Source organism: Strigops habroptila, chromosome 13 (genome assembly GCF_004027225.2).
Source record: "Strigops habroptila isolate Jane chromosome 13, bStrHab1.2.pri, whole genome shotgun sequence".
In the NCBI taxonomy this organism is placed as follows: Eukaryota; Metazoa; Chordata; class Aves; order Psittaciformes; family Psittacidae; genus Strigops; species Strigops habroptila.
Genome location: NC_044289.2, coordinates 12,465,326 through 12,481,312, shown reverse-complemented (window position 1 = coordinate 12,481,312; position 15,987 = coordinate 12,465,326). Strand labels below are relative to the sequence as shown.

Sequence of the window (15,987 nt, the reverse complement as noted above, 5' to 3'; positions counted from 1 at the left end):
CAGGAGTGCAGCTTAATGGGGGTTGGACACGAGTATTTGCATTCTGCCGGTTTGGATCACCTCATCCTGGCACAGGCCCGTTTCTTTCCCATGGCTCCTAGAACAGCACTTGTGCTGTTAAACATTTCCAGGCTCTAGGGCTCATTAATTTGTCCTCCGTGACCTGAGCGGTGGCTCCCCCAATGTGGGCAACTGGCAGCAGAAGCAAAACCCGCCCCCCCAGGCTGTGGAGGGCAAAACCAGCCCCGTGGCTGCAGCTGCAGTTCATGATTTACTCACAAACACTCAACTGTGAACAAGATGCCCTTTAATTAAGACGTGATAAATGGCGGTTGCTGCGTTTCCAGCAGGATGCTGGTTTATGGCCCTTGAGCCCAGTGCAATCCATGTGTTACAAGGTTTAGAGATCAGCTACTTCAGGTGCAGGAAGAGGCCAGTCTCCTCCCGGCTGCTGTTGGCTGGTCCCAGCAGGCAGAGCGTGAGTTTGGGGTGGGTGAGAGCACGAGGGTTCTGTCCTGCAGACACCTCACCCCAAATCAGTCTGTCCATGAGCTCGAGGGGTCTGTTCCCACACCCCGGCCAGGCTTTGGGACATTTACATCCTCTTTCCCTGCTGCTGCGGGAGCGCGGATGTGGCTTCATTGAAGTGACTCCTTCTGTGATCAGCCTCTGCCTTCACCCGGCGCCATGGCAGGAGGTGCTGGGGCTGCTCACACATCACATCGCAAAGTGCCCGGCTCTGGGGAGCACAAGCCCTCGGGCAGCCCCTTCCTCCAGCATCAGTGCCTGTCAGGTCCCCACCTTGGTCTCAGCTGTTCCCTGTCCCATCTCCCACAGCATGAGTGAGCAATCATGGCTGAAACCAGGCAAACGAGGCCGGGTGTCCACCATGGGGCTGTGGCCAAGCGGGTCCCTGCCCTCAGCAGTTCTTCTCCCCCTTCCCCGCGGTGCCCTGCTCAGGGATGGCCGTTCCTGTCAGGAGGAGGTAGGAGCTGATGGCTTCCCGCAGGCCCAGGCTGATGGGAGAGTCCTCAGGAGGGGACGTGGTGTCCGACAACAGGAGGGAGCTGTGGGAGGGTGACGGGGTGGTCACTGGGCAGCTCCCAGCCCCCGAGTGCTTGTCAGGGGCCGTGGGGCAGCCCCCCTGTCCCTACCTGTCGATCTTGTCCCAGTTGAGTGATGGCTTCTTCACAACAGCGGGCATGGCGGGGACCGGGGCCACGCTCACCCCTTCCATGGAGCAGGGCTCTCCAAGGGCACAGCACAGCCCCTCTCCGAACTCTGTGCAGGGAGCCGGCGGTATCACAGCATGTCTCCCCCTGCACCCCAACTCTGGGGGCACCCAGCAAATGGGGGACCAGCCGCCACCTTCCCCTCTCTCCCTCCCTGCAGGGTCGCGTCCCGCACACGGGCCCCGGTGCGGGGCATTACCGGAGTAGTGCTCCACGAGGCTGTGCAGGCTGGGGAAGGTGAGCCGGGGCGCGATGTAGAGCCAGCCGTTGTCCAGGCGGTGGATGCGATAGTGTGTCACCACGTCCCAGCAGCCCCGCTCGCAGCGCCGCACTGACAGCGAGTAGCAGCCTGCGGGGCCGGGGGCACGGGGCCGGGCTGAGACAGGCACCCCCTGCGCAGCCCGTCTGCATCGCGGATGTCATTGCCCTGCAGGGGTGGCCGGCAGCACCCCATGGGGCTGCATGGCTGTGAGCACCCCTGTGTGACCCCCGTGCCATGAGCACCTCCACAATGGGCTGTGGGAGGGCCAGGACATGGGATGACCTCAGGTAGCTGCCTGCCATGTCCCATGTGCCCTCAGCATCAGGTGCTATAGTTCCATGCCCAAGTCTCTGCTGCTGGTGCCAGGCAGGGATGAGCCATCCCCAGCCCCATGGTCCCCTCTGTGCCCAGCAGCCGTGAGGCCACACGGCACCAAGTTGGTGCATCAGCCTCATGCCGCCCTGCAGGGTCTCCTGTGGGGTCCCCTCAGCACCTCGTTGTGATGGGGCCACATTTCACTTGAGGGGCTGAACCTTTTCACCCCTCAGCTCAACCAGAAGCTGCAGGAAGCCTCATGGTGGTTTTGGCTTTTGAGGCCCCGCGGCAGAGGCTGAGCATGACACAGGGAGCGGCAGCACCAGGAAACTGCCACATGGGGCCGGCCGTTGCCACCAGGTGTGAGCAATGGAGGATCAGCCCCAGTGGGGACAGCGGGGAGGGGGGACAGGGGCCGCGGGCTCTCACCTCGCCTGGTCTGGCTCTCCCGTATCAGGAAGGACCCGCTGCGGTTGCCCGGCCGGAGCAGCAGCTCCTCCGCCTTCTGCCGGCTGATGCCCTCGTACAGCCACCTGCAGGGCAGCAGCGCTGGCTCAGCCCCTCCTGGTGCCCCAGCGCCTGTCCTGCCCCAGAGGGCACAGCTCGGGGACACCCCAGCAGCGGGCACCCCCCCTGAGCCCCAGCACCGCTCCATGTCACAGGGAAACAGGGCAGGATGTCTCAGTGCAGTGGCCAGGGTTTGGCCGGGCTCTCTGCAGCGGGACCATGTCCCATTGCTCACCCAGGACAGACCCTTCCCAGCATTTACCTGTGCCTGACCCTGGCCACGCAGCTGCTGGGGATGTGGCATTCCTTACCGGACACCTCTGATGCCACCAGCCACCAGTCCCCGTCCCTGCGGGGAAGGAGATGAGAAGTCCTGAGGGGCTGAGGCTGCAGGGAGGGGACCCCAGCGCGGTGCCACCGCCATGGCCCGTGGCCGGTTGGGGCGCTCACTGGGCGCAGGGACTTACTCGGAGAGGACGCGGAGCTGCTCCCCCATCCTCAGGACGGCTCCTGAGCCAGAGGGGAAGTCGCAGAGGGCCAGAGCCTGGAAGCCTCCGGGCGCTGTGGGGACAGTGACGGGGCTCAGAGCTCCCCCGGCAGCACCAGGCCCCAGCAGGGGTGGGAGGAAGGCGCACATGGGGATGCCGGAGCTGCGGGCGCTTACCTGCCTGTGCGGGCAGCGGGGGCTGCGCGGTGTCGGAGGCCGCTGTGGTGGTGCTGAGCAGCCTCTCCCGGCTGGGCCTGCTCCCCATCCCGCGGCTCAACCCCCGGCCCTCGGCTGCTGCCGGCTGGGAGGGAAGGAGAGGCTCAGACCCGGCGCTACAGCTCTGGGTAGAGGGGTTGGACCCCTGTGAGGCCACAAGCCCCACAGCATGGCCGTGTAGGGATGCTCATGGGCTGCAGGCACCCATCCTGTGCTCCAGGACAGGGCTCTGGTCTGGGGCTGAGCCTGGTGGGCACCTGCTGGGGGCTGCTTGGGACTGGTGGGGACAGCAGGGCCCTGCTGAGGACAGGGCATCCACATCCCCATCCCTGGCCATGCGCACCCTCTGCGTGCTGTCACCCCCCAGACCGGTGTCTGTTGGGGTGTGGGGTTCCCTGTACCAGCTCCCATGGGGAGCTCAGGGGGTATGTGGACATGGCTCTGCCTGTTTTGGTTCCTTGGCCACCAAGAGGTGCAGCCAAAGCTGTGTGTGACCCAGACCCTCCACTGGCTAAGCCCCCCGACCCGCTGCTGCCCTCAGTTGGGGGTGACCCACTTACCTGCCTCTTGCTGTCACCATCCTGCAGGAGCCATCAGGGCCAGGCAGACATCGGCTGGGCTCTGCTCTCCCTCCATGGTGGGTGCTCAGGCTCCCAGGCTGCAGTTGCAGGGTCCCTCTGGCACAGTGGGTCCCCCCTTGTGGGACCTTGCGGGATCCCCTTGGTCTGCCCTGGTCCCTAGGGCTGGGTGTTGGGTGCTCCCAGCAGTGCTGCCGTGTGAGGGGTGCGAGGAGCTGGAGCAGGGGCTGCGGCTGCTGCTGCTTCCTGTGACGTGCACACACACACACGAGCGGGGTTTTCTCTTCTTCACTCACACTGTTTAGCTGCTGGTGCCCCTTGGGGACTGCGGCACACGAAAAGCTCCCTGAGGGCACTCAAGGCGCTGCCATCACCGCATGGGCTCTGCGCTGGGTGAGAGGGAGGGATGGGCAGCACATGAGAGCGGGAGCAGACTCCAGCACTCAGAGGTTGAGGCTGGACAAGGGTCTGAAGATCCCTCCTGGACACAGCAGCAGTTGCTGTCACAACCAAGTTCCTCCTCGCAGCAGCATCTGGCACCAAGAAGAGGTTGAGTCCATCACCTTGCACCAAGGAGCGTGTCCAGGTCTGGGTGTGCAGCGTGCGTCAGGGCAGGGGCTGGGGTCAGCAGCGTGAAGCTGCCTCCTTGCAGAGCCTGTGGTTTCCCTGGGTGACAAACAGCTCCCTCCAGCACAAGAGATGCCGCAGCCTGAGGCAGAAACCTCAGCCCACGGCTGCGAGAGGTGATTTTCCATCAGTGACCTCAGAGAAACCTCCAGCAGAGCCAAGCTCAGCACGACGTGCCCTGTGCTGCTGGAGAGAAGGGTGCACGCTGCCGCTGATGCCAAGGCTCTTGGGCTGTTGAATAAGCTCATCCCAAAGACCTGAGCAGTTGGGAATTCACTCCTGAAGGTGTGGGAGAGCTGGAAAGGCTAAGCCCCTCCCCGGGCATCCCAATTCCAGACAGAAGAGGCCGAGGAAGCCCTCTGTGATCTTACAGGGACCTCAGTGCTGCCCTGAGGTGTGGAAGCACCGGCACCGATGTGGGTTGGGATCCCAGCCCAGGGCAGCCCATCCTGAGCTCAAGCTCAGGTGTTGCTCGTGCCACCCAGAGAAACATTTTGTCCTTTCCTAAACTCATTTCTCAGCTGGTATTTAGCTTTGAGTTTTGTATTTTTTACCAGGAAAAGCACTTGCTTACAAAAACAAATTTACTTTTCCAGTTATCCTTGGGGTAATAAAATGCATGCCAACCCCGATGACAAATCTTGCCTCGCTTATGCCTGTGAACCACCATGGCAACAAAACTCTCTTCTTAATCACCTCCCTTCCAAACTGCCCAAAATCTCATCTATTTACTCTCCTGGCTTCCTTGTCCATGGGCAGCCTGCAGCTCTGAGCTCTCTTGCTCCACATCACAAATAGCACTCGTCGAGCTTGCACCAACCCCTGCGGTCATTTAATTTCCTCTAACTCATTTCGTTGCCATTTTAATATTGCATTTGCCTTTCATTTGGTCTGTTGCTGTATTGTCATAAGGGAACTCAAGGAAGAATCGTTTCTCAGTGGAGTCAGCTGGCATTAGATCACAGCACTGCACCACCAGCAGCTTCCCTCTTGTGCATGTTGTTTTGCATCTCGCAGCAACAAACTTCATCTGGTATCTGGTGGTCTGGTCGCTTCGGCAGTCTCCTGTCTTCTATAGACTCAAACGTATTTCTGTTCATTTAATCACTTTGTCACTTCACTACTCGCTCATTAACACAACTGTCTCATTTCTCCCATTCCTCACCGTTCAGTTTGCTAGTCACAAACCCCCTTTGTCTCACTTCCTGCAGTGACCTTCCTGAAGGTCTTCACAAAGCCACAGCACACGCTGCAGCAGCACGCCCTGTGGGCACGGCAACAAGACCTCAACTAACCTGCGAGCAGCAGTTCCCCCCGCGCGTCCCCGCTGGCTTTCTGTGAAAGCTGAGATGACAAACCTGAAACCCCAGAGCAAAACCTGCCTCTGAAAAGCAGAAGATGAAGAACCGGTTGTGCTGAACGACAGCTGGCTGGGGGCAGGGGGACAACGTGCAAACAGACCTCATGGTCCTCAGCGTCCTCGTGTCACAACTTCCCTGCCACGGGGCTGATGGCTTCACTTTGTGTCCTACCTGTGACACACGCTGCCGCAGAGCTCTTCACCAGGGAAGGTGGCTCCTCGTGCTCACCTTCGGCTGGAGGCAATTCTTGGCCTGTTTTGCCTCCACTCTCTCAAAGCTGTAAGTTTCTTCTTGCACTTCTGCAGAAGGCAGCTTTGCAGGGCCCCCAGACAGCCTCCTCCAGGGGAGCCAGGGACACCCAAACACCCCACTCCTGCACGGCCACCTCTCCAAGTGCTGCCCCTTCCATGGGAAAGAGTTCGCCTCTCACACCAGTGGCCTCGGGCTGTGCCAGGAGAAACACCATGAGCACACCGGGTAACAATGAAACTCAGTTATAGCTTTATTTAATAACTGGTACAAAGTCCCCCTCAGGCAGAGCCTCCCAGTCCCATTCCCTACCTGAAATGGAGCAGAACATGAGCATGACCCTCGGAGGAGCTGGCTCCCAGTGGGTCAGGCCTGCTCAACAGTCAAGAAAGGGTGTTTTGCTCATCTATTGAGCCCTGTAGTAGCCTGACCACTCTTCCCTTTTCTCCCATTAACAGCGAGACCCTGGCACGCAGCAGGCATTTGCCTCCTGCTCTTTATGACCCAGCCAGATGTAGAAAGGCAGCAGAATTGTGAATTCCACCAGGACAGTGAACAGCACCTGCACAGAGGTGTTCCCTGCTCACCCTCTGACCTGACTCACACAAATGTGCGTCTGATGGTCACCATTTACATCCCAGGTATCACGGGAGCCTCAGCTAACACCCTGTGCAGACAGCCTGCCCGGGCTGGCAGCGGTGGGAAGCAGAGCTGGCAGTGCAGGAGATTCCTGGATCTGGCAAGGGGCACTGCTGCCCATTTCACAACCTACTTGATGTTGAAGATGCCAGGGCAGAATAGCGAGATGGTGCTAACTGCATCTGGCCCCTGGAGGGTCAAGCAGAGGCAATCTGGAGCCAGGGCTGCTGCAGCGTAATCCCTTGTACTCGGTTAATAGTGCACCTCGGTTAGTGTAAGTTTACTTGTTAATTGCTTTGCCCTTTCAGGAGGCTCAGGTGAGAAATCAACTCTGCTCCTTCCTAACACACATACAGAGATGAGACCAAGACAGTATTTCTGACCTTTGTTTTCCCCATGGCTGCCTGGCATGCCGAGAGTCCTGGGAACACAGAGACCTCTGATGGGTTCTACACTCCAGGCACAGCTCTGCCGAAGAGGTTCACCTGCTGCAGTGCCTGGAGTTCCACATCATCATGGTCTTGCTTTCCCATGTCCCACAGATGCCATATCAACTGCACCACAAGGGTCCTTTAGCAGAAGCACAACTAGAAAGCAATTCTAAACCTCACAAAGCCACAGAAATTATACTTAAATGAATGGGGAAGACAACGGCTGTCATCTGGATTGATACACAGCACAGACAGGAGATGGGACCAGCATGTACAGTAACGGGACTTACTAAGACAGCGGAATGTTAACGAGTTTTAAAGAGGCTCTGATGCCAAGGGCATACAGAAAGGACCAAAGTAATGCCAAGTACAGACTACCAAGGAGGCGGCAGCTCAGATGGGCATGCACAAGTTAGAGAGAACAGTTAATGCCATGTTGGTGAAATGCTAGATTCTGAGTGGGTTCAGTGGGGGAGAGTGGAGTTGTCTGAATCCAGAAGAGGATCCTGCCTAACAGGATACTTCCATGGTTTGAGGTGCCTCCTGGAGGTCAATTCCTTCTGGAGTTCCAGCACTGTCTTCACCATGGTTGCTAGCGTGAGACCGGCTGCGGATGCTATCGCCAGAGCCCAGGCTAGAGGAGGAGTGGGTACGGGAGCGTATCAGCCTGGTCATGCTGGCTGCTGGCACTGCAAGAGAGAACATCGTGGGACTTAGAAAAGGAGGAAGTTCCTGGAGCAGTGTAACAGTCACTCAGATGTGCCACTGGGCAAGCACGAAAAGAACTGTACCCTCAGGAAGAAAACTCACTCTCCGCTGCCAAAATTAACGTCTAAAGCAACATGTTTAAGGCCCAATTTCAAAAGGTCCAAGGTGAGCAAATGCCTAAAGTGTAACTGATCATTTGCAAGTGCAGTCACAGTGTCTGTGCAGAGCAAGGCGGCTGTTGTACAGATGACCTTTTGAAAGTCAGTCTCGTCACTCTAGAAAACCACAGAGCTGAAGTCATGCAACAATCAACAAAATACAAATGAAAGGTGAAAAACCAGAGCACACACACTGTACAATGATCAGCCCAGCCCGCAGCAGGACATGCCGAGACACAGCAATGCACCCGAAGAATCATTCAACTCGGTACACAGACTTGGGCCGAGGCGATGCGCAGTTGAAGGTACCTGACTCAGTGCTTAGGTGGCTGAGCTGCACATAAGGGACTGGAAACAACATGAGACAAGGGAAGGGATGAATACAGGAAAGAGCCAATTAGTTGTGGTGTGTGACTAGCAGCTGCAGTGCTCCTGGGACCCCCAGCTACCTTCCCTTCCACTCCCAGCTCACACACTGCACCGAAAGCTCCCAGTATCTGTGGAAACAGCAGCTAATGAGCATCACAGGTTGATGCCGAGTGACCCAAAATCCATCAGAGTCAGATCTGTTCAATGCCTTTAGCTGGAAATTGCAATGCACCTGGTGACCTCCCCACTGCACATACCACAACTGCTCAAAAGAGACATCATTTTCCTATGGAGGGGAAACTGGGGTACACTCTGTAACTCCAGATATGGAACAGAAATTCATGTCCTTCCTGACAGCATCACATTTCTGCTAAAAGTCTCCTGCAAGGTGTTACTTTCCACCCTCAGTGTCAGCACAGGCAGGCTCAGCTGTTTTAGCCAATGTGCAGAAGACACGAGAGTCGCTGCTGAGGAACTGGCCTGTGCATTTCTAGAAATGGCAAGTTGCTGATTTGCTTCTCATTGTCTCTGAGAGGGGAGGCCAAGCCCAGCAGTGCCGACACAGTCCTGGCCACCAAAGTTGGGAAAAACCATCCTGGGACTAGCTACTAATTCTTACCCATTTGCAAGAGATCTGACTCCTGAAATGCTGCTTGAAGTCCTTGCTCTGATGACAGCACTTGTTGACTTTACTAACACCAAGAACACAGGAGACATAAACACTGAAATGCTCTCAGCGAGGCTGAGGGAGCCTTCCCACATGGTACCCTCCTCTGCAGGATCAGGCACTTCTGGCCAGCCTTGCAGAACACAATTGTCCTACTACATTCATGTCAACCACACGTAGCTCTATGGAAAAAGCTTCTTCTGAGCCCTGACACCCATGAGTTGGCAAAGAACTTCTGGCCATGTGGAGACCATGGGGAGTGTCACAGCTGCCACAGTGGCCAGCCTTAGTGGCAATGAGCCACATGAACCAACCCCTCCCATAATTCCAGCTTTTGAAGGTTCATCATCTGAAGAAGGGAACTCCTAGACCTGACCCCTCGCAGGCAAGGCAGAGCTGTGCCAAGGTGCCTGCAATGGACACAGAGGTGCTTTAGTGCACTGAGAAGCCCTTCTCCTGAAGTCCCCAGTCTCTGGAGTACCAAGAGCAGTGGAGCTGAACTGCTGTCAGCCTGACACACTCGGGAGACAATGTCTTCTGCCTCCAAGCACAAGAAGGAAGCTGTAGAGCAGGGCATGCACTGGATCAAAGCACAGCTCCCTCTGGGCTCCCTGGGTGTCTCAGAAGTCACCCAGCTCTGTTCTACCACTGGAGGGTTTCACTCTGAGATATCATTTACCCCTTGTGAGAGTCTGAAAGAAGTAAGTGTGTGTGAGAACAAAGGGAAGAACTCTCATGTACCCATCATAACCATGAGGCTGTGCTTCCAACTTCTCCCCTCTGGAGAAAGTATGCACAGATTTCAGAAGATTTACTTGGGATCACGCTTTTCTGGGGCACAGACTCACAGGGTTTTATCAATACCAGCAACTAAAAAGGGGTCACCACTCCAGCTGCAGTGTGGATTAAACACATCAGGGACAACATTGGTTTGCTAAGGCTTGTTAGCACCCTAGTTGATTTTCCACTGTGGATGGATCTCCTGGTAACCACACTAACTGGCGGGTGGGGACACAGATGCCAATGGGCTCAGATGGACCAGGAAGGCTGAGTTCCCTTCCCAACAACCCTGCTCCAAACCAGAAAATTGTGTTTGCCACTTACTGTAGCCCATTCCCTGCACAAAGTACTTGAAGGCTTCAGTCAGCTTGCCAGGCTGTGGAAATAAAAGTGCAGCTTTAGCGTGAGCAGAGCAAGGGGCTCTGTCAGCCCAAATGCTGTGGGAGAGCTGAGAGGTGTTTCTCACCTGAACCACCTGGGGCAGGCCCCCACAGTCAGCCATCTGCAACAGGAAACAAAGGCAGGTTGAACCATCCTTCCCACCCCAGGAGGACAACCCCAGACCCAGCCAGCACTGCTCACCCCACCGGGGCGATGGCACCAGGCTGCACTGCCACACGAGCCACACGTTGTCTCTAAAGGCAAAGCAAGGCCCAGTGATGCACCTCCTGGGAGCCTGTTGCTGAAGGAACCCAGCACCTTGGAGGCCACATTACCAAGTGATCTCAGGCCATACTCTAGAAGTCCAGGAGTAACCCTCCACCGTCCCAGCTCCTCCTGCCACTCTTCCCAAACCTGTCACTTTGCACTTCTATACAGCATTGGTCTGGCACACTGCAGAGCCACAGGTGAGGGTGGGAAGGACTGGAATAAAGCTAGAAGTGATGCTGCTGCTGGCAGAGAGCAGGCAGGGCACCTTTGCTAAATCTCAGCAGGTCTTCCCTGTTGGTTGGAGGTAACAGAGAAGTGGCCATAAAGCAGGGATTCAGGGACACCCTGAACAAACTCTCCTCTCCCAAGCCTGGCTCCATGCAGGAGACACACAGCCCTGAATGACTGTCCACAAACTTCTTAAAGCTAAATGTATGGAAGGCAAAAACCTAAGAGGAGCTGGCCTCAGCAAAAGTATTGTCTTTGTGGAGCTGGAATGGATTCTGGAGTGACACTCACCTTCAGAAAGGTAGTTTTGGTTGGGTCAAGACGTGAATTGCATTCAACCTAAAATAAAAGGAGGAAAGAGGGACATGATATCACACAGAAAACTTGAAGAGTCAGATGTAACATGTGGGGCAGCTGAATCAGCAGCAGTGGCTGTCTTCAGCAGCAGGAGCTTCTCTGGGGCCAAGAAGGAATGAGAACTTCCCCCGCTATGGCTGGGAAGCAATGAGAATCCTCAGGGATAGCATCCTAGCAAAGTCAAAACTTGCAGAATGTCTCAGACTTCCAGACCAGACTGATGAAAAGGCAACAGGCCATGACCAGAAAAGCCCCTGCAGCAGCTCTCCATGCACAGCTCCTGGCTCCAAGCTGCTGCTTTAGGATTCTGCACTCTCTAGGAGACAAAATTCTTCCGTGTTTTAAGACAACTGCTTTTGGTCACAAGCCCCTGGTCTCCCTACGATCACTGGCTGAAGGGGAGGAGAAACATTCACCACAACCACACCGCACTGTTCCATGCCCCATTTATAACTGTGCTGGGAGGGAAGTGGGTTATAGGTGCCTGCAGAGAACAACAGGAAGGAGATGCTTCTAAGTGCTGCCTTCCCTATGATGCAGTGCTTTTGCAGACTCCCACCACAGGACTTGGAGTCACACTGCTCATTTTTAAACCCCAGGTAGCCTCAGTACCACAGCAAGAGAACAGTAATTCATGACTTGAACTGAACTCCAGGCAGCAGCCTGGCAGAGCTCAGGGAATTCCTGAAAGGTGTTCTCTGCATCACTTGTTGAGCAAAATGCTAGGGCACAAGGACTCCTACTCAGATCCTGCCATGCTCACCTCAGAGCTGCCCTGCAGGGCCATTAAGTCCCCAGTCTTGGCTCTCTCATTAGTAACTGACACATCTCAATAGCTGGGGGACTAGAAAAGAGTCTGGGACAACGAGCTACTTTCTGTGCCTAGTTCTGGGCATGGTGAAAGCACTGCTGGGTGAGGCAGGTTTGCCAAGTGATGTGTGGGTCTCATGTCATGAAAGGAAAGAGTTCATGTGTACATACCACTGCATCCACTGCAGGTGAGCTGTCACCAACCACTAGCAAGGCAGGGCACCTGGTCAAAAACCAAACCAGAGATGTTAATCACCATGCTCCAATGGGACTGATGAGAAGGTGGAGCTCTGTGAACCAACAGCCTCATGAAAGGTTAACAATGGTTAACAATGCTCAACAAAATCCCTACCTGCCACCACACCATGGCATTTTGTTGCACCAAAACATCCTCCAGGGCTTACACATACACTCACATCGGCCACTCCATGCACACCAACTGCCAATACTGCTGCACACATGTGATTTCTTTGGCAAGGTGGGAGGAAAGCAGTCAGTGGCAACAAAAAAAAACCCTGCTTCCCAAATTTTCCATGCAAAACAACCAAACTAACAGCTCAGCAAGTACAGTGGCTGCTGGTGGATACACTTCTGACCCTGCCTTCTGGAGAATCTCAGTGTGTTCTTAAGGAAACGGCTTCCAGACCCCTCTCTGCTCTATTCTAGCTGACAGCACTGGCACAACAGCCTGGGACTGCCTTGAACAGTCTTCCCAGTGCCTGGGCTGGAGGGGTTCTTGCTGAGAAGCAGCAACAGCTTTTATGCTGAGGGGACTGCACAGTAAGTAACTGAGACAGGCTGACTCAGAGCAACTTACTTGAGTGTTTTTGCAGTATTTTCGTTGATGCCAAGAACTGGTCTCTCGATTTCCAGGTCTCTACGACTGAAAGACAAAACAGAACAACTCTCCATCAAATCAGCAGAGGGAACTGGTACAAAATCCAACCAGGAGTGCTGGCTCCAACATCAAGGCAATAGGTTATCACTCCCTGTGTCTTGCCATGAGCAGGAGCCCCAGCAGTCACTGCCCTGAAACAGGATCCGTGCTCTCGTGGCAAGCTTGCTGTGTGCCTAGAGAGATGATCTACTGGGGTATGAAAGGGTCATCCAGGCATGAGGGCTGAGCCTGGCTCAGGATAACGGCTGAATACTAAGCTTAGGACAAAGGTTTATATGACATAATATCCAGTAGAATAATACATATGGCAGCAAATTTATTGAGCAGGGAAGCTGTGGGAGCAATCTAGCAGGCAAAAAAGTATCTGTACCTGTTGTATGAGGTGAGGAACAGCTGAAGGTTATCTTGGTTAATGTCCTGCGCGATATGAAGCCTGTATGTTTGGATCAAATCTAGATTTGCCTGCAGTTCCTCCTGTACAAAGGGAGAAGAACTGGAAGTCAGCGAATGTTATAATTTTCACAGTAAAGAAATGATACTCATAAAAACACTGAAGCATTAAATTGCCTCCATACACATCATTCCCATGTGAACAATAACACGAAGGGCAGCGACTCCAGACAGCATTAGTACCTAGGAGACATGAAGAGTTTGTGTGACATGACTGTTCCGTGCCATACTTTGGTATGTGACTACAGGTAGGCCCCAGGTCTGGGACTAAAGGAAAATTTAATCCCAACACACAGTTCTATGAAGAAACTGCATTCCCATGAGAGCTAAGAGAGAGACAGAGAGAAAATGGAATGCAAGGAAGCACTACATATAATGAAGGGCCTGAAAGCAGGAAGAGAACAGCATGTGCTCTAAGCAGGAGGAAGCTACGTGACTCCTTCCAGTGCTGATGTGTGTTGTTGCAGGAGGGCTTCAGGTCGGGGACTGATCTGCTGCATGTCATATATAGTGTGCATGAGGCACAGACCCTTTCAGTTGCCCAACAAGCTTGCTGGTCGGGAGCCAGCAAATCCCAAATAGAAGGCATTGCTGTATCCAAAGTTTTCAGGAGGGGCTTGTTTGTCTCTGCTGAAACTGAAGGGGAAGATGAAGAGCAGAAGGCAGCAGTTCAACATCTGGACATGTACAATATCCCTCTGTCAACTCCCAGCTGATCTGTGCTCTACCCACACCCCAAATGCTTCCATGCTGGCTTCAGAGAACTGGCTGCCACTTGTTTCTGGAGGCAGTTGCCTGGGCACCACAAGGACAGGAGTTCTAGCAGTAGTGTGTGGGACATTATTTCCTTAACATGTCTGGAGACAGGGCAAGTGTGGGGATGTACATTCACCCGTAGTGTGCAAAGCCCTCATGCAAGCCTAACACACAGAGAAGACAGTACTACCTGTGGCAACCCTTATTTGATGGACCAGAGCTCTTTCAGAGCAGGTACACAGGGAATTTATAGCTCCATGTACAGTTGCACAGGCAACATTAACACCTGCTGGGTACTTACATGGCCAAAATGATGCGCCAAGACAATATCCACTATGTTGGTTGTCCAGCCTGAAAACTGAAAAGTGACCATGAATGAGACGGAGGGACAGTAAGTGGAAAATGCAGTTTCACCACAAATTTCAAAGCAGTTCTTCAGAGGAAGGAAAATGACAAAGAAGTCATTCAAGCCATATAAGAAGCAAATGCCTCAAGCTTGGGATGGGTGTGCAAGGCTCCAAAGGAGCCTGTGCCCACACAAAACACAGCTCTACAGAAACTTGGAACCCTGACTAACTGCAAGTGGCCAGAATAACAGAATAATTAAGAGATCCATTCAACCTCAGCCAAACAAAGCCTGCAAGCGTAAGTACTAAATCAGAGGAGAGCCAAGTGCCCAACACCACTCATCTCCAAGCAGTTTAACAGGATTTCTCATTCACACCCACCCCTGCTCCTACAGTGGAGGCTCTACTACACCCAGACTGGGACTGCAGCAGGGACAGAAATGAGATTGTACAGTTTTTGCCAGAAACCAACACATTCCTGTACTCTGTCCTTTTTCTTCTTACTCTACACACTGTTCATTAAGCACTGTGCAGGGGATATGTGCAGGGGAAAGAGAATCTCACCTTGGATGCTGCCCAGTCAATCCAGCCCTTTGCACATGGATCAACGTTTATAAGAATGAGTCCCTCCACCAGGTCGGGGTGGCTGAGCTGTGGGGAGAGAGCATAGGCACACTCAGAAGGTCATTCAGCTCACATGTGGGTCAATGGCAGACACAGCAACTGGCAAGCTTCTTGCAAAAGGAAGACAGAGTTAAATGAAGGCTGAATGCAGAGTTCCTCCTGTGCCAGGCAGCCAATGGTCTTTTCAGAGCCTGGTCAAAAGCTGGCTTCCAGCTAGACCTTACTCATTCCGTTGTTGGCACTGAGGGGCTGACTGCTCACACAGCACCTGACCTGCAGCCTGAGTCATCTGCTGCAGGTCCTGCTCAGGCTCCTGTGCATTACAGGGCTGTCAGCAGTGACTCTGCTCCAATCTGGCACCTCTGGAAAGGACCTGGACAAACTCCTCCTTCTGCTCCTCAAGGAAGAGGCAGTCTCCCAGTGGAGATGTGGCAAAAGAGCAAAGTTGGGCAAATGGCATGGGAGTTGGTGCTGAGGCCGCGCAAGCACCTGCAGCCTGAGCAGAGGCCTGGGAAGTTCCAGTTGCAGGGGCACTGGGCTCAGAGGACATCTCTCTGTGCCGCCAGCCCACAGAGCCCTTCCCCTGCTCCAGCCTGGCATCCCCAGCACCCTGCAGCTTACCTTGGCGGTGTGTGGGGAGCACGGGTACAAAACACTTTGAGATCTGCAAACACAAACCCAGCAATCTAACCCAGCCAGGGAACTTGGAGTCTAGGCTCACTCCAAGGCTGAAATCTTGCAGCAGCTCTTCTGCTCCACTGTACAGATTAGCTCAGGTTAAGCAGAAGGAAACAACTCTGCCCTTGCAGGAAATGGTCTGCAATCCAGGTGGCATGGCAAGGGCTTTCTGGCACTTAACTGAGCTGAGGACAAAGGCTTATCTGTGTGATCTTCTCTTTAGCAAGACTGGAAAGTATGCAAGATACCAAAGGCAAGGAACAGCAAACACCAGTGCCTCACACTGCCCCAGGCTCAACCCTGACTGGAGGAAATGGGAAGCAGATAACATTTGGTAGGAGGGGCAGCTGCATGGTGAGGTGGCTTTAAGAAGCAATAACAGCCTAAAACCATGGGCAACTCTGCACTCAGCAACTTGAAGACAAGTTCACTGAGAACATCAGATTTCTGTGTTTGGTTTTTTTTATCACCATCTCTGGAAGACTCAGGCAAATTCCTGGGCTGCTGAACTACCTCCAATGATTTCATGTGCTTATAAACACTCCACTAGAGAGGAATGTACAAGTAAGTACCCAGATAAAGCTAGCACTCTCTTGTCAAAG

The 15,987-nt window shown here is 54.2% G+C and overlaps 2 protein-coding genes across 3 annotated transcripts in view; both read right to left on the bottom strand.

Annotated features, from left to right (window-relative positions):
• Positions 1-290: 290 nt before the first annotated feature.
• On the bottom strand, positions 291-15,836 carry SLA2 (Src like adaptor 2). Its single transcript, XM_030503521.1, has 9 exons — positions 15,824-15,836; positions 3,580-5,289; positions 2,981-3,104; positions 2,784-2,877; positions 2,579-2,665; positions 2,239-2,342; positions 1,432-1,581; positions 1,155-1,281; positions 291-1,067 (listed from the first exon to the last, which is right to left on the bottom strand). The coding sequence occupies exons 3-9, from the start codon at positions 3,066-3,068 to the stop codon at positions 920-922; spliced, it is 798 nt and encodes a 265-aa protein (XP_030359381.1). The 5' UTR covers positions 3,069-3,104; positions 3,580-5,289; positions 15,824-15,836; the 3' UTR covers positions 291-919.
• The window catches only part of NDRG3 (NDRG family member 3), a 47,861-nt gene continuing 37,937 nt past the window's right edge, over positions 6,064-15,987 (bottom strand). For both annotated transcript variants that reach the window (XM_030503518.1, XM_030503519.2), the window contains 9 exons: positions 14,648-14,734; positions 14,038-14,094; positions 12,901-13,004; positions 12,450-12,515; positions 11,804-11,855; positions 10,757-10,804; positions 10,053-10,088; positions 9,911-9,962; positions 6,064-7,593 (listed from right to left, as the gene is read on the bottom strand). In XM_030503518.1, the coding sequence (XP_030359378.1) occupies positions 7,415-7,593; positions 9,911-9,962; positions 10,053-10,088; positions 10,757-10,804; positions 11,804-11,855; positions 12,450-12,515; positions 12,901-13,004; positions 14,038-14,094; positions 14,648-14,734 (681 nt within the window). In that variant the 3' untranslated portion in view covers positions 6,064-7,414. The remainder of the gene's footprint in view (positions 7,594-9,910; positions 9,963-10,052; positions 10,089-10,756; positions 10,805-11,803; positions 11,856-12,449; positions 12,516-12,900; positions 13,005-14,037; positions 14,095-14,647; positions 14,735-15,987) is intronic.

Coding starts and splice junctions, on each gene's coding strand:
- SLA2 (XM_030503521.1), bottom strand. CDS start 3,068: ATGGGGAGCAGGCCCAGCCGGGAGAGGCTGCTCAGCACCACCACAGCG. Junction 2,878..2,980: donor CCCGCTGCCCGCACAGGCAG/GTAAGCGCCCGC, acceptor CTGTCCCCACAG/CGCCCGGAGGCTTCCAGGCT. Junction 2,666..2,783: donor CAGCTCCGCGTCCTCTCCGA/GTAAGTCCCTGC, acceptor CCTTCCCCGCAG/GGACGGGGACTGGTGGCTGG.